Source organism: Pogona vitticeps, chromosome 2 (genome assembly GCF_051106095.1).
Source record: "Pogona vitticeps strain Pit_001003342236 chromosome 2, PviZW2.1, whole genome shotgun sequence".
Lineage (NCBI taxonomy): Eukaryota > Metazoa > Chordata > Lepidosauria > Squamata > Agamidae > Pogona > Pogona vitticeps.
In genome coordinates, this window is record NC_135784.1 from 17,216,469 (window position 1) to 17,237,306 (window position 20,838).

General features: G+C 44.1%; 1 protein-coding gene, 1 long non-coding RNA gene and 1 pseudogene across 3 annotated transcripts in view; 2 read left to right on the forward strand and 1 right to left on the reverse strand.

Annotated features, from left to right (window-relative positions):
* Positions 1-7,271, forward strand: part of LOC144587467 (uncharacterized) — a 48,269-nt gene extending 40,998 nt beyond the window's left edge. Inside the window, 3 exon segments of the mRNA XM_078388203.1 lie at positions 1,367-2,566; positions 2,647-2,716; positions 5,029-7,271. Of these exon segments, the coding sequence (XP_078244329.1) occupies positions 1,367-2,566; positions 2,647-2,716; positions 5,029-6,389 (2,631 nt within the window). The 3' untranslated portion in view covers positions 6,390-7,271.
* Positions 1-20,838, reverse strand: part of LOC144587482 (uncharacterized) — a 117,572-nt gene that overhangs the window by 46,756 nt on the left and 49,978 nt on the right. The gene's annotated exons all lie outside the window — the stretch shown is intronic.
* Positions 10,857-12,050, forward strand: LOC144586938 (uncharacterized; annotated as a pseudogene). The gene is made up of 2 exons (XR_013542040.1): positions 10,857-10,884; positions 11,181-12,050. The product of XR_013542040.1 is annotated as an uncharacterized LOC144586938 (transcript).

Below are 20,838 nucleotides of genomic sequence, written 5' to 3' on the forward strand. Positions count from 1 at the left end.
CCGCAGAAGAAGAGGCTCCCCTGGAGAAGAGAGCAAGGGATGGAGGGGCCGCCTTGCTGGGTAAGATCAGGAGCTGGCAGGCCAGCTGTTTTTGAACTTGATCTCCTTTTCGGAAAGCTTCAAGAGATCCATAGTTGGATTTCTGTTTCCTTGAGTTATGAGAGTGGGAGGAAAGTGTTACCACCACACTTTTCTCAATATACAAAAAGTGTTTCAAGAATCAGCAGTTGAAGAATTGGTACGTTAAAACAGCCTCTTGATATATGGCTAGAATGGGGAATAAGAAGAGATGTGTTTCCCTTAAATGACATTGGAACATTTAAAATACAGAACAAAGATAGGATAGATCTTGACTTCGTGGTGCAGTGATTAATCTGCAGTTCTGCAGTCATAACTCTGCTCATGATCTGCGTTTGAACTGACGGGCTTAAGTAGCCAACTCAAGACGAACCCAGCTTTCCATCCTTCCAAGGTTAGTAAATGGAGTGTCCAACTCACTGAGAGGTGGGCAATGTGAAGCCTGCAGAATTAAATTGCCAAGAGAGTGCTTTAAGCAGCATAATTTGCTGACATTTAGAGTTTCTCCTCATATCCTCCAGTGTGTTCATGATCTTGCACATCTCTTCTGGAATCCCTCTGCTTCTGCTAGAACATCCTGACTTGGTGGGTCATACTTAGGAAGTATAACTTTAGAAGCCACCTTGTGACTTTCATGGCTCAGTGGAGACTAGAAACGGCATCTCCCGAGTTCCAGTCCAACACCTGACCCACTAAACCACACGGTCTTACAAGGGCCGTCCTCTGCCTTTGGTTGGGATGTCACTTTGATCTTAGGATTTTAACCATGTTGTCCAAGACATGCTGCATGCAGCTGGTTTTCCACCTCACTTCTATCTCTTGCAGGGGTTGGAATGACGCTGGCAGTGTGTACGGAGCCTTCCCTTCTTCTTGATGATGGAGCGAAAGCAGAAGAGGTGAGAGAAGGATATCTAGGAGGTCGTGCCAGGAGCAGCCTGACTGTTTCTTCCCCAGCTTGTTAAACTGGAATGCCATCACCTCCACTGGCCTTGTTGTTAGCCAGGCTTTCTAAGGCCCACTTGATCCTTTCTGGGAAGGATGGGGGAGTGTTTCGCTGTAATATATTTTAGAGGAAAGGTTCCAAACATTCATGGGTTTCTTAAGGTGTTGTCTGGGAAGAATGCATTTGAATATGGGAGAAATGAAAATTGAAAAACGTATTCATCCATATTCACAGACTGGTTCATACAGGAACAGCGATCTGAGAGCACCTCATTTTTTTAATCATTTGGCTCATGTTTGTATGTATTTTTGTGAGAAACATATGCTTTTCCCCCCTTCCATCCAGTGTCCAGTGACCTTTGGAGAGGTGGCGGTAGGTTTCACCCATGAGGAGTGGGCGCTGCTGGATCCTGACCAAAGGGCCCTCCACAGGAAAGTCATGGAAGACAACTGGAGGATCGTGGCCTCTCCTTCCATGCCTGATATTGCCTGCACTGACCATGAACAAAATCACAATTCTGAGCCACAGCAAGACCACAAGTCATCCGACCGCTTGGGAAATGTTAAGAGAGAGCCGGGGAATTCTGGTAAGTGGTTGAACTCCATCTCTCATCAGTCAAAGCCAGCCTGGCTAATGAACCGGAAGTTGCAACTGTGGACAGTCCACACTGGAGAGAAGCCATACAAATGCCAGAAGTGTGGGAAATCTTTTAATCGTAATTCAACCCTCGTGAGACACAAGAGAGTTCACACTGGAGAGAAGCCATACAAATGTCAGGAATGTGGAAAATCTTTTAAACACAATTCACACCTTCTGAGACACCAGAGAGTCCACACGGGAGAGAAGCCATACAAATGCAAAGAATGTGGGAAATACTTTGCCCAGAGTTCCCACCTTCTCGGACACCAAAGAATCCACACTGGAGAGAAACCATACAAATGCCAGAAGTGTGGGAAATCTTTTAATCGCAATTCAAACCTCGTGAGACACCAGAGAGTCCACACGGGAGAGAAGCCGTACAAATGCAATGAATGTGGGAAATGTTTTGCTAAAAATGCAAACCTTCTGACTCACCAGAGTGTCCACATGGAAAAAAAACCACATGAATGCCAGGAATGTGGAAAATCTTTTAAATGTAGTTCACACCTTCTAACTCACCGAAGAGTCAACACAGGAGACAAACTTAAATGCCAGGAGTGTAGGAAATGTTTTGCCCAAAATTCAGACCTTCTCAGACACCAGAGAGTCCACACTGGAGAGAAACCATACAAATGCCAGGAATGTGGAAAATCTTTTAAACGCAGTTCACACCTTCTGAGACACCAGAGAATTCACACAAGAGAGAAACCTTGCAAATGCCAGGCTTGTGGGAAATGTTTTCCCAAAAATGCAAACCTTCTGACTCACCAGGGAGTCCACACTGGAGAGAAACCATACAAGTGTCATGAGTGTGGAAAATGTTTTACTCGGAGTTCACACCTTCTCAGGCACCAGCGAGTCCACATTGGTGAGAAATATAAATGCCAGGAGAACAGGAAACATTTTGTTCAGAATTAATACCTTCTGGGACAAAAGAAAAAGGTTATATAAATGAACGGCAAGGATTTTTAAAAACTTTTTCTGAGTTGTGTATCATGAGGAATGAGAGAATCCACACTGGAAAGAAACCAAACAAATGCCAGGGATGTGGGAAATGTTTGAGTTCAAAATTTCATCACAGAGTGTAGACAAGGGAAACCTACACAGGAGAATTAATGCAGTTGTTGGTGAAAACATTGATGAGTTTTATCTATTCACTTTTATTTCATCTCTGCCCCAATTCATGGGACATCGTGGCGCTATGGGTTAAACCGCATAAGCCTCTGGGCTGCAAGGTGAGAAGACCAGCCATTGTAAGATCAAATCTACACAACAGAGGGAGCTTCCGTCGCTTGTCCCAACTCCTGCTAACGTAGCAGTTTGAAACCATGCAAATGTAAGTAGATAAAGAGGTACCACCATGGTGGGAAGGTAATGGTGTTCTGTATCTAGTCGCGCTGACCACGTGACCAAGGAAACTGTCTACGGACCAACGCTGGCTCTATGGCTTGCAAACGAGGATGAGCACCACGCCATAGAGTTGGACCCGACTGGACTAAAAGTCAAGGGGAACCTTTACCCTTACCCCAGTTCATGAAAAAATTAACTCCATTCCACTTTCCTTTGAGTGGCTAAGACTAACTTGTACAACATGGAGACCCTTTTTTTTTATTTTCTTCTTTCTGTACAGTGTAAATCATGGTAGAGGATGGTGGAGAGCTGGTCATAATAAAGTGTGCCTCCTGACTTATCCTGATTATTCTTAATGCAAAAGCTATTTCTGCTTTTGTTGTTTTGGCCTGATATAATGAGCAAGCACGGTTTCATTCATGGAAGTAGACAACTAAAAGGAAGTTGAATGGGCACCCCTTGAAAGGAAATCCTTTTGCAGAAACCTTTTTCTAAAGAAATCCAGTCGTCAGCTGGCTCTCTGTCTTTCAGAGTTGTAATCACGCAGTCATTCTTCACCCTCTGCCTCTTGGGATGGTCCTCCTTGCCTTGAACTCTAGGGTCTCCCAACTGCACAATCTAATGTGAGAGGCTGTGGAGATAGCCTTTCAACCACCATTTTTGAGCCTATTGGAAAAGGGAAGGATCTGCGAACTGAAATCACAGAGTACAAAAGGAGCCGCTTTCAAGTGGCATAACCTGTGGCCGCTGACTCCCCCCCCCCCCCCCATATCTTGTGATCGTAGGACTGCCTGCCTGAGGGATTGAGTGCCTGGCTTTTTACGAGCCTGTTAAGATTTTTCAGGAGAGGTCCTGTTGAAAATACCAACAGTTTCAGAAATGTCATGCAGGAAAGGGCCTGTTCGTGTGTTGCTTTTAAGTCACAAAAGCCACGGCCAAGGAAAATTTCAGTTGGCACATCTTTCACCCACTATGCTGCTTCTTTTTTTCCATTCATGTACAGTGGTGTCTCGCTTTACGATTGCCCCACATTATGACAAAGTGATCTTTCAAAATGATGTCCTGAATGGTGTTTTTTTTTCGCTTTGCAATGATCGGTTCCCTGCTTTGGGAACCAATTCTTCGCAAAATGACGATTTTCCTCCCGCTGACCGGCGGTTTCAAAATGGCCCCTGGGTATATAAAATGGCTCCCCACTGTTTTCTGCAACGTATTCCTCACAAGACAGCCACCGAAAATGGCCACCCTATGGAGGATCTTCGCTGGACGGTGAGTTTCCAGCCCATTGGAACGCATTGAAGTAATTTCGCTGGCACAAATTAACATCGTAATGCGAGGCACCATCGTATCTCCAACTTTTGTTATTATCTTTGTTTTAATTATAATATCTTGGTATGAATGGGATGATGGCAAGGCAGGTTTCTATCATTTTTTTTACGCTAAATATTTTTATCTGCTTTTCTTCTATAAAAGCCACCTCCAGGACCAATATAGGTGTTGTTCTGTTCTGTCACATCACTTCTGACTTATGATGAACCTGTGATTTAATGACCTCCAGAGCCGGCTTTTCTCAGGGATGTTGGTAAGGCTTTAGGCCCGACTCCCAAATGTGGGTCTTTGTTACCAAGCCCCAAGTCTTCAGTGACTATTAAAAACAAGCTGTTTCCACTCCTGAAAAAAAGGGGAGGGGTGGTCATACACAAGGTATAGTGCGGGTTTTGATATCCTCCTAGGATTTTGTCCATCTGTTTCGTGGCTGTAGGATGTGCTCTGAAATATTAGAAGTTCAAAGATGCACAGATTACACGAATGCTGCTATTGGTAAAACCAAAGAATTGTAACAAAGGAATTGTCTGCTTCTCATTTCAGTTCCAGCATTAAGTAAGTGGTACATATTATATGCAGTTTTGTTTATTATCGTTGCTGTCTCGTTCGTAATTTTAGAATTTCTAATTTCTGTAATGGTTAAATTCTGCTGGCTTCTCCCTCCCTTTGCACAGCTGAAGCATCTGGAAAAGGTGAGGATAACCAACCGCAGTTCACGAGCCACCAGAAAATCACCAGAGGAGGAAAAAAACACCAGTGTCAGGAATGTGGGAAACATTTTGTCAGGAATTTCTTCCTTCAGCGGCACCGGCAAGTCCACACAGGAGAGAAACCGTACAAATGCCTGGAATGTGGGAAGTGTTTTGCTTACACTTCAGCTCTTCTTGCACATCAGAGTGTCCATATGGAAGAAAAACCATACAAATGCCAGAAGTGTGGAAAATCTTTTAATCACAATTCAAACCTCGCGACACACCAGAGATTCCATACTGGAGAGAAGCCATACAACTGCAAAGAATGTGAGAAATGCTTTGCCCAAAATTCAGACCTTCTCAGACACCAGAGAGTCCACACAGGGGAGAAACCGTTCAAATGCCAAGAGTGTGGGAAATGTTTTGCTCAGAATTCAGACCTTTTTAAACACCAGAGAGTCCACACAGGAGAGAAGCCATACAAATGCAAAAAATGTGGGAAATGCTTTGCCCAGAGTTCACAGCTTCTCGAACACCAGAGAGTCCACACTGGAGAGAAACGGTACAAATGCCAGGAGTGTAGGAAATGTTTTGCTCAAAATTCAGACCTTCTGAGACAGCAGAGTGTCCACACTGTAGAGAAGCCATACAAATGCCAGAAGTGTGGGAAATCTTTTAATCGCAATTCAAGCCTCGTGAGACACCAGAGAGTCCACACTGGAGAGAAACCGTACAAATGCCAAGAGTGTGGTAAATGCTTTGCCCATAGTTCCCACCTTCTCGGACACCAAAGAGTCCATACTGGAGAGAAACCATACAAATGCCAGAAGTGTGGGAAATCTTTTAATCGCAATTCAAACCTCGTGAGACACCAGAGAGTCCACACTGGAGAGAAACCGTACAAATGCCAAGAGTGTGGGAACTGCTTTCCCCATAGTTCCCACCTTCTCGGACACCAAAGAGTCCATACTGGAGAGAAACCATACAAATGCCAGAAGTGTGGGAAATCTTTTAATTGCAATTCAAACCTCGTGAGATACCAGGGAGTCCACACTGGAGAGAAGCCATACAAATGCCAGGAATGTGGAAAATCTTTTAAACGCAGTTCACACCTTCTGAGGCACCAGAGAGTTCACACAAGGGAGAAACCTTGCAAATGCCGCGAATGTGGGAAATGTTTTCCCAAAAATGCAAACCTTCTGACTCACCAGAGAGTCCACCCTGGAGAGAAACCATACAAGTGTCAGGACTGTGGGAAATGTTTTACTCGGAGTTCGCACCTTCTCAGGCACCAGCGAGTCCACGTTGGAGAGAAATCATACAAATGTTAGGAGTTCAGGAAACATTTTGCTCAGAATTAATACCTTCTGGGACACAAGAAATAGGTTAAATAAACAGAGGGCAGGGATTTTTAAAAACTTTTCTGAGTTGTATATCATGAGGAATGAGAGAATCCACAGAGGAAAGAAATCAAACAAATGCCAGGGATGTGGGAAATGTTTGAGTTCCAAATTTCATGATAGAGTATAAACAAGGGAAACCTACACAGGAGAATTAATGCAGTTGTTGGTGAAATCATTGATGAGTTTTGACTATTCACTTTTATTTCATCTCTGCCCCAATTCATGGGACATGGAGGCGCTACGGGTTAAACCGCAGAAGCCTCTGGGCTGCAAGGTCAGAGGACCGTTGTAAGTTTGAATCCACGTAATGGAGGGAGCTCCCGTCGCTTGTCCCAACTCCTGCTAACCTAGCAGTTCGAAACCACGCAAATGTACATAGATAAATAGGTACCACCATGGTGGGAAGGTAATGGTGTTCTGTGTCTAGTCACGCTGACCACATGACCACGGAAACTGTCTACGGACAAACGCTTGCTCTATGGCTTGAAAACGGGGATGAGCACCATGCCCTAGAGTCGGACATGACTGGACTAAATGTCAAGGGGAACCTTTACCTTTACCCCAATTCATGAAAAAATTAACTCTATTCTACTTTCCTTTTAGTGGCTAAGACTAACTTTTACAGCATGGAGACCCTTCCAGCTCTAAAGTTTAGAATCCGCCAGTTGTTATTTTGTTAATGGAGTTTGAGAGAAAAGAAGATGGTGGCGACATTTTTTCCATGGTCACTTCATGGCATAATGAAATTTCCCTATTTTTTATTTTCCTCTTTCTGTACATTGTAAATCATGGTAGAAGATGGTGAATAGCTGGTCATAATAAAGTTTGTCTCCTGACCTATCCTGGTTAATTTTAATGGAAAATCTATTTCTGCTTTTCTTGTTTTGGCCTGATATAATTAGCAAGCATGGTTTCATTCATGCAAGTTGAATGGGCACCCCTTGAAAGGAAATCCTTTTGCAGAATCCTTTTTCTAAAGAAATCCAGTTGTCAGCTGGCCCTCCATCTTTCAGAGTTGTACTCACACAGCTATTATTTATCCTCTGCCTCTTGGGATGGTCCTCCTTGCCTTGAATTCTAGGGTCGCCCAACTGCACAATCAAATGTGAGAGGCTGTGGAGATAGCCTTTCAGGTGAAATTGTCAGCATATTGGAAAAGGGAAGAATCTGGGAACTGAAATCACAGAATACAAAAGCAGCCCCCTTCAACTGGTGCTACCTGTGGCCACTGACTGGCCCCCAATATTTTGTGGTCATAGATTCCCCACGTCTGAAAGACCTGATCTGGCTTCTTGTTGCATAAGCAGGCTGATCTCACGGTCTTGGATGTAACTCTTGAAGCACCTGCACCGACTGAGGACTGCCTGCCTGAGAGGGACCGACTGCCTGGCTTTTTACGAGCCTGTTAAGATTTTTCAGGAGATGTCCTGTTAAAAATACCAACAGTTTCAGAAATGTCATGCTGGAAAAGGCCTGCTCATGTGTTGCTTGTAGGTCACAAAAGCCACTGCCAAGTCTTGACTGATTTTAAGGAGGGAGGAAAATTTCAGTGGGCACATCTTTCACCCACTATGCTGCTTCTTTTTTTCCATTCGTGTACGGTGGTGCCTCTCTTTACGATTGCCCCGCATTATGACGAAACCGCATTAAGACGATCTTTTTGCGATCGCAATTGGAATCGCAAAACGATGGTCTGAATGGGGTTCTTTTGCTTTGCGATGATCGGTTCCCTGCTTTGGGAACCAATTCCTCGCAAAACAACAATTTTCCTCCAATTGATCGGCGGTTTCAAAATGGCCACCGGGTAAATAAAATGGCTTCCCGCTGTTTTCTGGAACGGATTCCTCCCAAGACAGCCACTGAAAATGTCCACCCTATGGAGGATCTTCGCTGGACGGTGAGTTTCCAGCCCATTGGAACGCATTGAAGGGGTTTCAGGGCGCTTCAATGGGCTTTTTATTTTAGCATTACGACGTTTTCTTTCTACAGCGATTACGCTGGAATGAATTAACGTAATGCGAGGCAGCATTGTATCTCCATCTTTTGCTATTATCTTGGTTTTAACAACAACAACAACAACAACAACAATAATAATAATTTATTGTCATTGTAAGTATATACACATACAACGAAATTCAGACACCCAGAGACCAGACACATGAACACACATCAAATTCCCCAAACACTCCCCACCCACGAAAAATACAAACATCATAATAGCTTAGTATGAATGGGATGATTGCAGGACAGGTGTCTATCATTTTTTTGTTACACTAAATATTTTTATCTGCTTTTCTTCTTTTTAAAAGAAACCTCCAGCACCAATATAGGTGTTGTTCTGTTCTGTCACGTCACGTCTTGTTCTGTTCTCTCACGTCACTTTTGACTTACGGAGATCCTGTGATTTAATGACTTCCAGAGCCAGCTTTTCTCAGAGGTGTTGGCAAGGCTTTAGGCCCGAGTCCCAAATGTGGGTCTTTGTTACCAAGCCCCCAGTCTTCAGTGTCTATTAAAAACAAGCTGTTTCCACTCCTGAAAAAAAGGGGAGGGGTGGTCATACACAAGGCGTAGTGCGGGTTTTGATATCCTCCTAGGATTTTGCCCATCTGTTTCGTGGCTCTAGGGTGTGCTCTGAAAGATTGGAAGTTAAAAGATGCACAGATTACACGAATGCTGCTATTGGTAAAACCAAAGAATTGTAACAAAGGAATTGTCTGCTTCTCGTTGCAGTTCCAATGTTAAGTAAGTGGGAAAGATTATATGAAGTTTTGTTTATTATCATGACTCTCTCGTTCATAAATTTAGCATTTCCTATCTCTTTAACGGCTGCAGTTTGGTGGATGTGGGTTGGTATATAATTGCACCTCATGTTGTTGGCTTATTTTCTCCTCCTGTTGTGGAGAATGGGGCACCACACTGCATGAGGAACACACTGCAGTTAGTTCCACCTGGTTTTATTTTTCAAGAATTAGGTTTCGTATCCAACCAAAAAACAGGAATCAGTTTTCAAGTCAAAGGTCCAACTCTTTAACCTAACTCTTTGTGGGGGTAAAGGAACATAGCAATTTAAAGACTAAAGATTTCATTCCAGGGTAAGCTTTTCCATTTCCTGAAACACTGCAGTAGAAATACGCAACTGGTATATTGATACGTGTCCTCACATTCAGATGAGGATGCAGACGAAAACAAAATGGCCACGTTTCATTTACACGGGAACACGGCTATTAAGTTGTAAGTTGCTGTACTCAGTCAGTGAAAAACCACTCGAACAGGCTTGTCCAACCTGCGGCCCGAGCTCGTAATGCAGCCCAGTGCAATATTTTTTATTAAAAAAAATTCCAAAGTTTCAAGTTACACTGCCGGTGATTGCGGCCAGATAGTGGCCAGGGCATGTCACAACAGTAGAGGAGGAGAGAGGGAAGGAAGGAAGGAGTGGGAGGGGAGGGGACAGGGGGGCTGTGTGACTGCATTCCAGTATCCCCGTCAATAGGTGGACCCCCTCCCGGACCCATAAAGTCACCAGAGTCGAAGCTGGCAGCCTCTGCTGTCTTAGATCGCAGCTGCTGGTAAGCGCGCTTGGAGTGGGGGGGCTGCAGAGGACAGCTAGGGCTGCCCTCCCATACGGCCCAAACCAAATGTATGTGTGGCCCAAACCAAATTTTCATCTTCTGATGTGGCCCAGGGAAGGTGAAAGTTTGGACACCCCTGCACTAGAAGGTTTAAAATGCCTTCCTCTGCATATCCAAAGATCAAAAGTTATGAAGGAGGAAAATGACAGTATTTCCCCTTTTTTTGCATTCTTTGTTTCCCTTTCTGGCCCTTTCTGGTTTATGTAGAGACCTTTTTCCCCTTCCAGAGGATTTTTTGATTCACTTTTCTTTTCTATGCTTCTTGTTTCTTCAACAGATCAGGAAAGTTCTGCCGGAGGACAACCCTATAAATGCAATATTAGTGGGAAATATTTTGCGGAAAGGATGGCACTTACACTTCATGAGACAGTCCACACTACAAACATATATTTCAAAAATGAAGCATCTGGAAAAGGAGAGGACAGAGAACCGCAATTTCACAAGCCACCAGAAAAGCACCAGAGAAGGGAAAAAATACCAATGTCAGGAATGTGATAAATGTATTGCTAGGAAGTTCTTCCTTCAGCTGCACCAGCGAAACCACACAGGAGAGAAACCCTACAAATGCCCGGAATATGGAAAATGTTTTGCTTACACTCCAACTCTTCTTCCACACCCAAGAGTCCACAGAGGAGAGAAACTGAACAAATGCCAGAAGTGTTGGAAATGTTTTGCCGAGAGTTCACACCTCCTTGGACACCAGAGACTCCACACTGGAGAAAAACCATACAAATGCCAGGAATGTGGAAAATGTTTTAAAGACAGTTCACACCTTCTGACACACCAGAGAGTCCACATGGAGAACCCTTACAAATGCCAGGAGTGTAGGAAATCTTTTAATCACAATTCAAGCCTCCTGAAACATCAGAGAGTCCACACACGACCGAAACCTTACAAATGCCAGGAATGTGGAAAATGTTTCACATACACTTCAGCCCTACTTCTACATCAGTGTCCACACAGGAGAGAAACCTTACGAATGCCAGAAGTGTGAGAAATCTTTTAATCGCAATTCGAACCTCCTGAGACACGAGAGAGTTCACGTAGAAGACAAAGCATATAAATGCCAGGACTGTAGGAAATATTTTACTCACAAGTCAAGCTTTCTTGCACAACTGAATATCCACACAGAACCCAAAATATTCAAATGTGAGGAGTGTGGGAAATGTTTTGCTCAAACTTCAAGTCCTTTTGACACCCCAGAGACTCTACACAGGAGAAAAACCACACAAATGTCAAGATTGTGAGAAAGGTTTAGTTGAGATTTCACACATTAATACACACCAAAAAACCCACTCTGACGAGAAACCATACAAATGCCGGAAGTGTGGGAAATCTTTTAATTGTATTTCAAACCTCCTGACACACCAGAGAGTCCACACTGGAGAAAAGCCATACAAATGCAAAGAATGTGGGAAATACTTTGCCCAGATTTTACACCTTCTCGGACACCAGAGAATCCACACTGGAGAGAAACCATACAAATGACAAGAGTGTGGGAAATGTTTTGCTAACAATGCAAACCTTCTGACTCACAAGAGAGTCCACACTGGAGAGAAACCATACAAGTGTCAGGAGTGTGGGAAATGCTTTACTCGGAGTACACACCTTCACTTGCACCACAGTGTCCACATTAGACAGAAATTATAGAAATGCCAGGAATACAGGAAACATTTTGCTCAGAATTTACACCTTCAGGGACACAAGAGACACGTCATAAAAATGCAAGATCGAGAGTTTTTTGTTATTATTTCTGAGTCAGATATTACGTGGCATGAGAGAATCCACACATGAATGAAAATCTTTGTTACCAAGCCTCAAGTCTTGAGTCCCGATTAAAAACAAGCTTTTTCTCCCCGAAAAAGGGAGGGGTGGGTTCCGAGTCGAGTCCGAATCATTGGAGGGGAAAAAAAATCGCGTCACCAGTGTGACTTAACTCCGACTTCGTTACTTTTATCATTTACTGAAGTCGCTGGACTGGAGTTCCCATCCCTGCCTATAATTACCAGGCTCAATCAGCTCTTCCTAAATAAAGATTGGCTCTTCCTTTTTGGACTCCGTATCACTGAGAGTATGTCTTTTCTCTTTGCTGACATTGGAAGAAGTATAGAACCAGATCATGTACTTCATCTTGAAGGAAACGTAAATAAGATTAAAACTTTACTGTAAGGACTGCATTGGTTGGAATATTAAATGAATTTTAACATTTTTTAAAATACAGTCGTTAATAATTCTGTTTATTAGATTTCCCGCACATGTTGCTGCCGGGTCTTGGAAACAGTGATGAAAAAGGTAAAGGTGAGAATTGGTGCAAATCCAGAGGAGCAAAACTCAATGAATGCTGTTGGGATGGCTGTTCCCTTGGTCGTGTTGCGGGAGAGGCAGAAAGGGGGCGTGTCTGTTGTCCCTGTTCTCTAAGGGTTAAAGGTAGTGAGTGCGGCTTCCTAGAGGGGAAGTGGCGAGTCCTCCAGAGGAAGTGTCATCTTCCAAAAGAACCCCCCCCCTTCCTGTGTCTCGTTTTTCAAGCTCCGGAGAGAAACGGGGGCTTGAGCTCCTTCGAGGGGCGTCTGGGCGGCGTTTCCCTTCCCGGGCGAGCTGAGCTCCCTGCCTGGCCCTTTTCGGGGGGTGAAGCAGAGCCCCCTCCGGAGAGGGTGGCAGAGGAGCCCCCTTGGGGTGGGTGGACCCCAAACTCTCTCTCTCTCTCTGGCCCCCAACCCAGCCCGGCCGAGGGAGGGAGGCGCCTCCTCGAGAGGAGGATCCCCGCCAAGGCCCCCCCTAAGAGAGGGTGAGGGGTTGAGCCGCTTTCCTTCCTCCGGCGGGGTTGCCCGGGCGGGGGAAGCTTCGAGGGGAGCCGTTTTCGGGGGGAGGCCGAGTCCATGGGGGGGGAAGAGGCATCGGAGGAGGAGGAGGAAAAAGGGGAGCCCCGGCGAGGCTGGCCGACATCATCCGACACCAGCCCCCCACACACCTCTGCCTTTTGTGGAGAGCCCCCCCCAATCGTCCACAGGACAGGGTGCTCCCTTTTTTCTAGGTTTTTTTTTAAATAAAGTCTTTTGATACGGCTTCAACGTTTTCAGAAATTTTATATAATCGCTAAATCAGAGAAAGAGGGATGGGACCAGAGTGCAAAAAACGGTCTGAAACTCAACATCAAAAAAACTAAGATCATGGCCACTGGTCCCATCACCTCCTGGGAAATAGAAGGGGAAGACACGGAGGCAGTGACAGATTTTATTTTCCTGGGCTCCATGATCACTGTAGATGGAGACAGCAGCCACGAAATTAAAAGACACCTGCTTCTTGGGAGGAAAGCGATGACAAATCTTGACAGCATCTTAAAAAGCAGAGACATCACCTTGCAATAAAAGTCCTAATAGTCAAAGCTATGGTTTTTCCTGTCATGATGTATGGAAGCGAGAGCTGGACCATAAAGAAAGCAGACCGCCGAAGAATTGATGCCTTTGAATTGTGGTGCTGGAGGAGGCTCTTGAGAATCCCCTGGACTGCAAGGAGAACAAACCTATCAATTCTAAAGGAAATCAACCCTGAGGGCTCACTGGAAGGACAGATCCTGAAGCTGAGGCTCCAATACTTTGGCCAGCTCATGAGAAGAGAAGACTCCCTGGAAAAGACCCTCATGTTGGGAATGTGTGAGGGCAAGAGGAGAAGGGGACGACCGAGGATGAGATGGTTGGACAGTGTCATCGAAGCAACCAACATGAATTTGACACAACTCCGGGAGGCAGTGGAAGATAGGAGGGCCTGGCGTGCTCTGGTCCATGGGGTCACGAAGAGTCGGACACGACTAAACGACTAAACGACGACGATGGGACCAGTGGCCATGATGTTAGTTTTTTTGATGTTGAGTTTCAGACCGTTGTTTGCATTCTCCTCTTTCACCCTCATTAAGAGGTTCTTTAATTCCTCCTCACTTTCTGCCATCAGAGTGGTATCATCTGCATATCTGAGGCTGTTGATATTTCTTCTGGCAATCTTAATTCCAGTTTGGGATTCATCCAGTCCAGCCTTCCGCATGATGTATTCTGCATACAAGTTAAATAAGCTGGGGGACAATATACAACCTTGTCGTACTCCTCTCGCAATTTTGAACCAATCAGTTGTTCCATGTCCAGTTCTAACTGTTGCTTCCTGTCCCACATATAGGTTTCTCAGGAGGTAGAGAAGGTGGTCAGGCACTCCCATTTCTTTAAGAACTTGCCATAGTTTGTTGTGGTCCACACAGTCAAAGGCTTTTGCATAGTCAATGAAGCAGAAGTAGATATCTTTCTGGAACTCTCTGGCTTTCTCCATAATCTCTGCATCTTCGACATCTAGCTTGTACGTCTGGGAGTTCTCGGTCCACATACTGCTGAAGCCTACCTTGTAGGATTTTGAGCATAACCTTGCTAGCATGTGAAATAAGTGCAATTTTACGGTAGTTGGAGCATTTTTTGGCACTGCCCTTCTTTGGGATTGGGATGTAGACTGATCTTTTCCAATCCTCTGGCCACTGTTGGGTTTTCCAAACTTGCTGGCATATTGAATGCAGCACCTTAACAGCATCATCTTTCAAGATTTTAAATAGTTCAACTGGAATGCCATCACCTCCACTGGGATTGTTGTTAGACAAGCTTTCTAAGGCCCACTTGACTTCACTCTCCAGGATGTCTGGCTCAAGGTCAGCAACTACATTTTCTGGGTTGTACAGGATATCCAAATCTTTCTGATATAATTCCTCTGTGTATTCTTGCCACCTCTTCTTGACGTCTTCTGCTTCTGTTAGGTCCCTCCCATTTTTGTCCTTTATCATGTTCATCTTTGCGTAAAATGTTCCTCTAATATCTCCAATTTTCCTGAACAGATCTCTAGTTTTTCCTTTTCTGTTATTTTCCTCTATTTCTTTGCATTGTTCATTTAAGAAGGCCCTCTTGTCTCTCCTTGCTATTCTTTGGAAGTCTGCATTCAATTTTCTGTAACTTTCCCTATCTCCCTTGTATTTAGCTTCCCTTCTCCTCTCTGCTATTTCTAAGGCCTCATTGGACAGCCACTTTGCTTTCTTGCAATTCCTTTTCTTTGGGATGGTTTTTGTTGCTGCCTCCTGGACAATGTTACGAGCCTCTATCCAAAGTTCTTCAGGCACTCTGTCCACCAAATCTAGTTCCTTAAATGTGTTCTTTACTTCCACTGTGTATTCATAAGGGATTTGGTTTAGATTATACCTGAGTGGCCCAGTGGTTTTTCCTACTCTCTTCAGTCTAAACTTGAATTTTGCTATGAGAAGCTGATGATCAGAGCCGCAGTCAGCTCCAGGTCTAGTTTTTGCTGACTGTATAGAGCTTCTCCATCTTTGGCTGCAGAGAATATAATCAATCTGATTTCGATATTGCCCATCTGGTGATTTCCATGTATAGAGTCGCCTCTTGTGTTGTTGGAAAAGAGTGTTTGTGATGACCAGCTTATTCTCTTACAAAACTCTATTAACCTTTGTCCTGCTTCGTTCTGAACTCCAAGGCCAAACTTCCCTGTTGTTCCTTTTATCTCTTGACTCCCTACTTTAGCATTCCAGTCCCCTAGAATGAGAAGAACATCTTTCTTTGGTGTCAGTTCTAGAAGGTGTTGTAAATCTTCATAAAATTGTTCAATTTCAGTCTCCTCAGCAATGGTGGTTGGTGCATAAACTTGGATTATTGTGATGTTGAAAGGTCTGCCTTGGATTCGTATTGACATCATTCTATCATTTCTGAGATTGTATCCCATTACAGCTTTTCCCACTCTTTTGTTGACTATGAAGGCTACTCCATTCCTTCTACGGGATTCTTGCCCACAATACTATGATAATCATCTGAGCTGAATTTGCCCATTCCTGTCCATTTTAGTTCGCTGATGCGCAGGATATCAAAGTTTATTCTTGCTATCTCCTGTTTGACCACCTCCAGCTTACCAAGGTTCATAGATCTTACATTCCAGGTTCCTATGCAGTATTTTTCTTTGCAGCATCGGACTTTCCTTTCACTTCCAGGCACGTCCACAGCTGAGCGTCATTTCGGCTTTGGTCCAACCACTTCATTAGCTCTGGAGCTACTTGTACTTGTCCTCCGCTCTTCCTCAGTAGCATGTTGGACGCCTTCCGACCTGAGGGGCCCATCTTCCAGCATCATATCTTTTAGCCTTTTGTTTCTGATCATGGGGCGTTCTTGGCAAAGATACTGGAGTGGCATTGCCAGTTCCTACTCCAGGTGGATTGCGTTCATTCGGAACTCTCCACTGTGTCCTGTCCGTCTTGGGTGTCCCTGCACGGCATAGCCCATAGCTTCTCTGAGTTACTCAAGCCCCCTCGCCACGACAAGGCAGCAATCCATGAAGGGGGTTGGTCTTTGTTACCAAGCCCCAAGTCTTCAGTGCCTATTAAAAACAAGCTGTTTCCAGTCCCCCCCAAAAAAGGGGAGGGGTGGTCATACACAAGGCACAGTGTGGGTTTTGATATCCTCCTGGGATTTTGCCCATCTGTTTCATGGCTCTAGGGTGTACTCTGAAATATTAGAAGTTAAAAGATGCACGGATTACATGAATGCTGCTATTGGTAAAACCAAAGAATTGTAACAAAGGAATTGTCTGCTTCTCATTGCACTTAAGTGGGAAAGATTATATGATGTTTTGTTTATTATCATGACTATCTCGTTCATAATTTAGCATTTCCTATCTCTTTAATGGTTGCATTTTGGTGGATGTGGGTTGCTATATAATTGCACCTCATGTTGTTGGGTTATTTTCTCCTCCTGTTACTGAGAATGGGGCACCACACTGCATGAGGAACACACTGCAGTTAGTTCAATCTGTTTTGTGTTTTTTTTGCCAAGAGTTAGGTTTTGTATCCAACCAAAAAACAGGAATCAGTTTTCAAGTCAAAGGCCCAACTCTTTAACCTACCTCTTTGTGGGGGGAGAGGAACATAGCAATTTAAAGACTAAAGATTTCATTCCAGGGTAAGCTTTTCCATTTCCTCAAACACTGTAGTAGAAATACGCAACTGGTATATTGATACGTGTCCCCACATTCAGATGAGGATGCAGACGAAAACAAAATGGCCATGTTTCATTAACACGGGAACACGGCTATTAAGTTGTAAGTTGCTTCACTCAGTCAGTGAAAAACCACTAGAAGGTTTCCTGGAGAAAAAATGCCTTCCTCTGCATATCAAAAGATATGAAGGATGAAAATGGCAGTATTTCCCCTTTTTTTGCATTCTTTGTTTCCCTTTATTGCCCTTTCTGGTTTATGTAGAGAGCTTTTTACCCTTCCAGAGATTTTTTTGTTTCACTTTTCTATTCTATGCTTGTTGTTTCTCCAACGGATCAGGAAAGTTCTGCCGGAGGACAACCCTATAAATGCAATATTAGTGGGAAATATTTTGCGGAAAGGATGGCACTTGCACTTCACAAGAGGGTCCGCACTGCAAACATGTATTTCAATAATGAAGCATCTGGAAAAGGCGAGGACAGAGAACCGCAATTCACAAGCTACCAGAAAATCACCAGAGAAGGAAAAAAATACCAATGTCAGGAATGTGAGAAATGTTTTGCTAGGACGTTCTTCCTTCAGGTGCATCAGCGAAACCACACAGGAGAGAAACCCTACAAATGCCCGGAATGTGGAAAATGTTTTACTTACACGCCAACTCTTCTTGCACACTGGAGGGTCCACAGAGGAGAGAAACCGAACAAATGCCAGAAGTGTGGGAAATATTTTGCCCAGAATTCAGGCCTTTTTAAACACCAGAGAATCCACACTTGAGAGAAGCTATACAAATGCAAAGAATGTGGGAAATGCTTTGCCCAGATTTCACACCTTCTCGGACACCAGAGAATCCACACTGGAGAGAAACCATACAAATGCCAAGAGGGTGGGAAATGTTTTGCCAAAAATGCAAACCTTTTGACTCACCAGAGAGTTCACACTGGAGAGAAACCATACAAGTGTCAGGACTGTGGGAAATGCTTTACTCGGAGTTCACACCTTCTCAGGCACCACAGTGTCCACATTAGAGAGAAATAATAGAAATGCCAGGAATACAGGAAACATTTGGCTCAGAATTTACACCTTCAGGGACACAAGAGACACGTCATATAAAGGCAAGACTGAGAATTTTTTGTTATTATTTCTGAGTGAGATATTACGTGGCATGAGGGAATCTACACAGGAATGAAAGTTTTTGTTATCAAGTCTCAACTCTTGAGTCCCTATTAAAAACAAGCTTTTTCTCCCCGAAAAAGGGCGGGTGGGTTCCGAGTCGAGTCTGAAATATTGGGGAAAAACGAGTTGTCACCAGTGTGACTTAACTCCGACTTGAAGGAAACGTAAATAAGTTTCAAACTTTACCGTAAGGACTGCATTGCTTAGAATATTAAATTAATTTTAACATTTTTTAAAATATAGAATTGTTTATTCGTTTCTAAGTCTGTTTATTGTATTTCTCAACCACCCAAGTGAAGCTGAGCATGACCCAAAGAATCAACCCTAACCCTAACCCTTTCCCCTTGCCTGGTAAGGAAAAAAAACACACAGAAGCAACAAATTAAATAGCTAACCAGCAGTTTGTCACACAGGAATGGCATTTAAAAAATGACACCCTAAATCTGGCTAAGGCAGACTGGAAAGTGGCTTTAATACGGAGGGAAGTCAACATCTTCAGATTCTCTTCAGATTCTCTGTGTTACAGTTCCCATCAGCCACACCAACAGGTCAGGGGTCAGGAATTATAGGAGTCACACTCCAAGACCTATTGCAGGCAGAGTGTCACCCACCCACTTGTGGAGACCAATTCCAGTAGCGCTGTCACAGCCATGGTGCAGAAGTGCTTGCCCCAATGGCGTATCTCAAACCTACGCAGCTGCCACACAAGGTGTGGGGAGCCGAGTGAAAAAGAAGTCCTGAAGCAATGATGGCAACACTGTGCCCACATGCAGGGTAAGGACGTTTGGGCACCTTGGCGCATACTCCATGGGACCTGACCAGAAGCCTCACCTACTGCCCTCTTGGAAAAGGGCGAACTCCAAGGCCGCACGCTCCAGCACGGTCAGCGAAGTGACGGTTATGGGGCCATTGGCATGGTTTGGAAAGGCGCCCTGCACGCGGACCTCGTGTCAGTCTGAATGGAGCTTGCAGATGTCCACTGAGTTGAAATACCTGGCAAAGGAACAGACGGCCATCAGCCCCAGAAGCAGCTGCGGCTGCAGTCACTGCAGTCCTGAGATTACACAGCAGCAGGGGACCCGAACAAAGCAGGGCCCCACCGCTTCCTTCTGGGTTTGCAAAGAATCCTCTCAAAAAATCCCTTCTAACAGCAACTGTGCAAGATCCTGGGGAGGGAGAGCAGCTTTCTTGGGACCAAGATAAGAAGGGCTGCCATTCCTCCCAAGCCCTGCCTGGTGCTTAAAAAATATGCTGGCTATCTGAGCAGTCTGACAGATCAGAAAGAGATGCACAGCCTGTGGAATATTAGACGGAAGTTAAAATTAACAGTTCCCATAAAGGTCAGGGGCTTGGGAGCACAGCTATTTTTACCAGCATTTTTTTAATTGAGAGAATGATGGCTCCTATGCCTGAATGGCACATCGTCCAAAAACATGGTATCTGAAGTGACAATGCTTGTGATTAGTTACATCACCAGAAATGGACAACACCTAAGGAACCATATTGTCTATCTGAGCCTGAACAAGGACCCGTGAGTATGGAAAAAGAAAGAAATACAGAGGTAAAAGCACAGCAGGACCCTCGTATCCATGGGGGATCAGTTCCAAAACTCCCGCAGATGCTTGAAAATACAAATTATAGCAAATGCTGTTCATAGGACCGTCTCTGGCTCCCTTGTGTCCAGTTCTGGTAACCCTATCTTTAGAAATACTGTATATATATTTCTAGGATATTTCTTTTAATATTTTCCGACCATGGATAAATGAATCAGTGGATACTGATCCCATGGAGACACTAATGTGTTAATTGCTTGGCCCTTCAAAGCATCATGGCCTTGGAAGAAACAACCAGCAGACTGTACTTGAAGACCCATCACTGGGACTGCCTGCAAATCATGCCTAAAAACAACTCAGCAACATGCACACCTTTCCCCATCTATTTTTCCCCTTCCTAGTACGAATCATAGTTTACTTGCATGTCTTGCATTAATTTAAACAATGGTTAGTATTATGAGGTTTGCTGATAAAACATGGTTTACTGACAAACCAGGGACTGAAGACATTGCCTAAAATGGGTTTGCACCCTACAGTTTGATACTGTGTTTGGCACTACAGTTACCAAACAGAGAATGTAAAAGTATGGTTGATGACGGGAAGGGACTGACAATATATATTATTCAGGGTGGCACCCATTTTCATTTTAAGAGATTTGATTGATTAATTTTGCACAGAGATGAAAAATATATTCTTGACAAGAAGCAGGCTTTCTTTGTTTGGAATTGAGGGCTCTCAACTTCTGGTCCTCTGGATATTTAGGATCTCAGTTCCCAAAAGCCCTAGCCAGCATATTCAAAGACAAAGGGCTTTGGGCCAAAGATTGAAAACCGCTGCTTGAGGTGCTACGCATACATATTTAGATACACACACTCCTTGTTTAAAATGGTATTTGCCTCCTGCAGGTCTATGCATTTATCTCCTTCTTACCTATCTAGGCAAACCATTAGCTAACTAGCAATATGAATTGCTTAATAGAAGAGATCAGTCAAATAGCTGTTGCAGTCTTAAGTCAAAAGAGATCTCAAAATATTC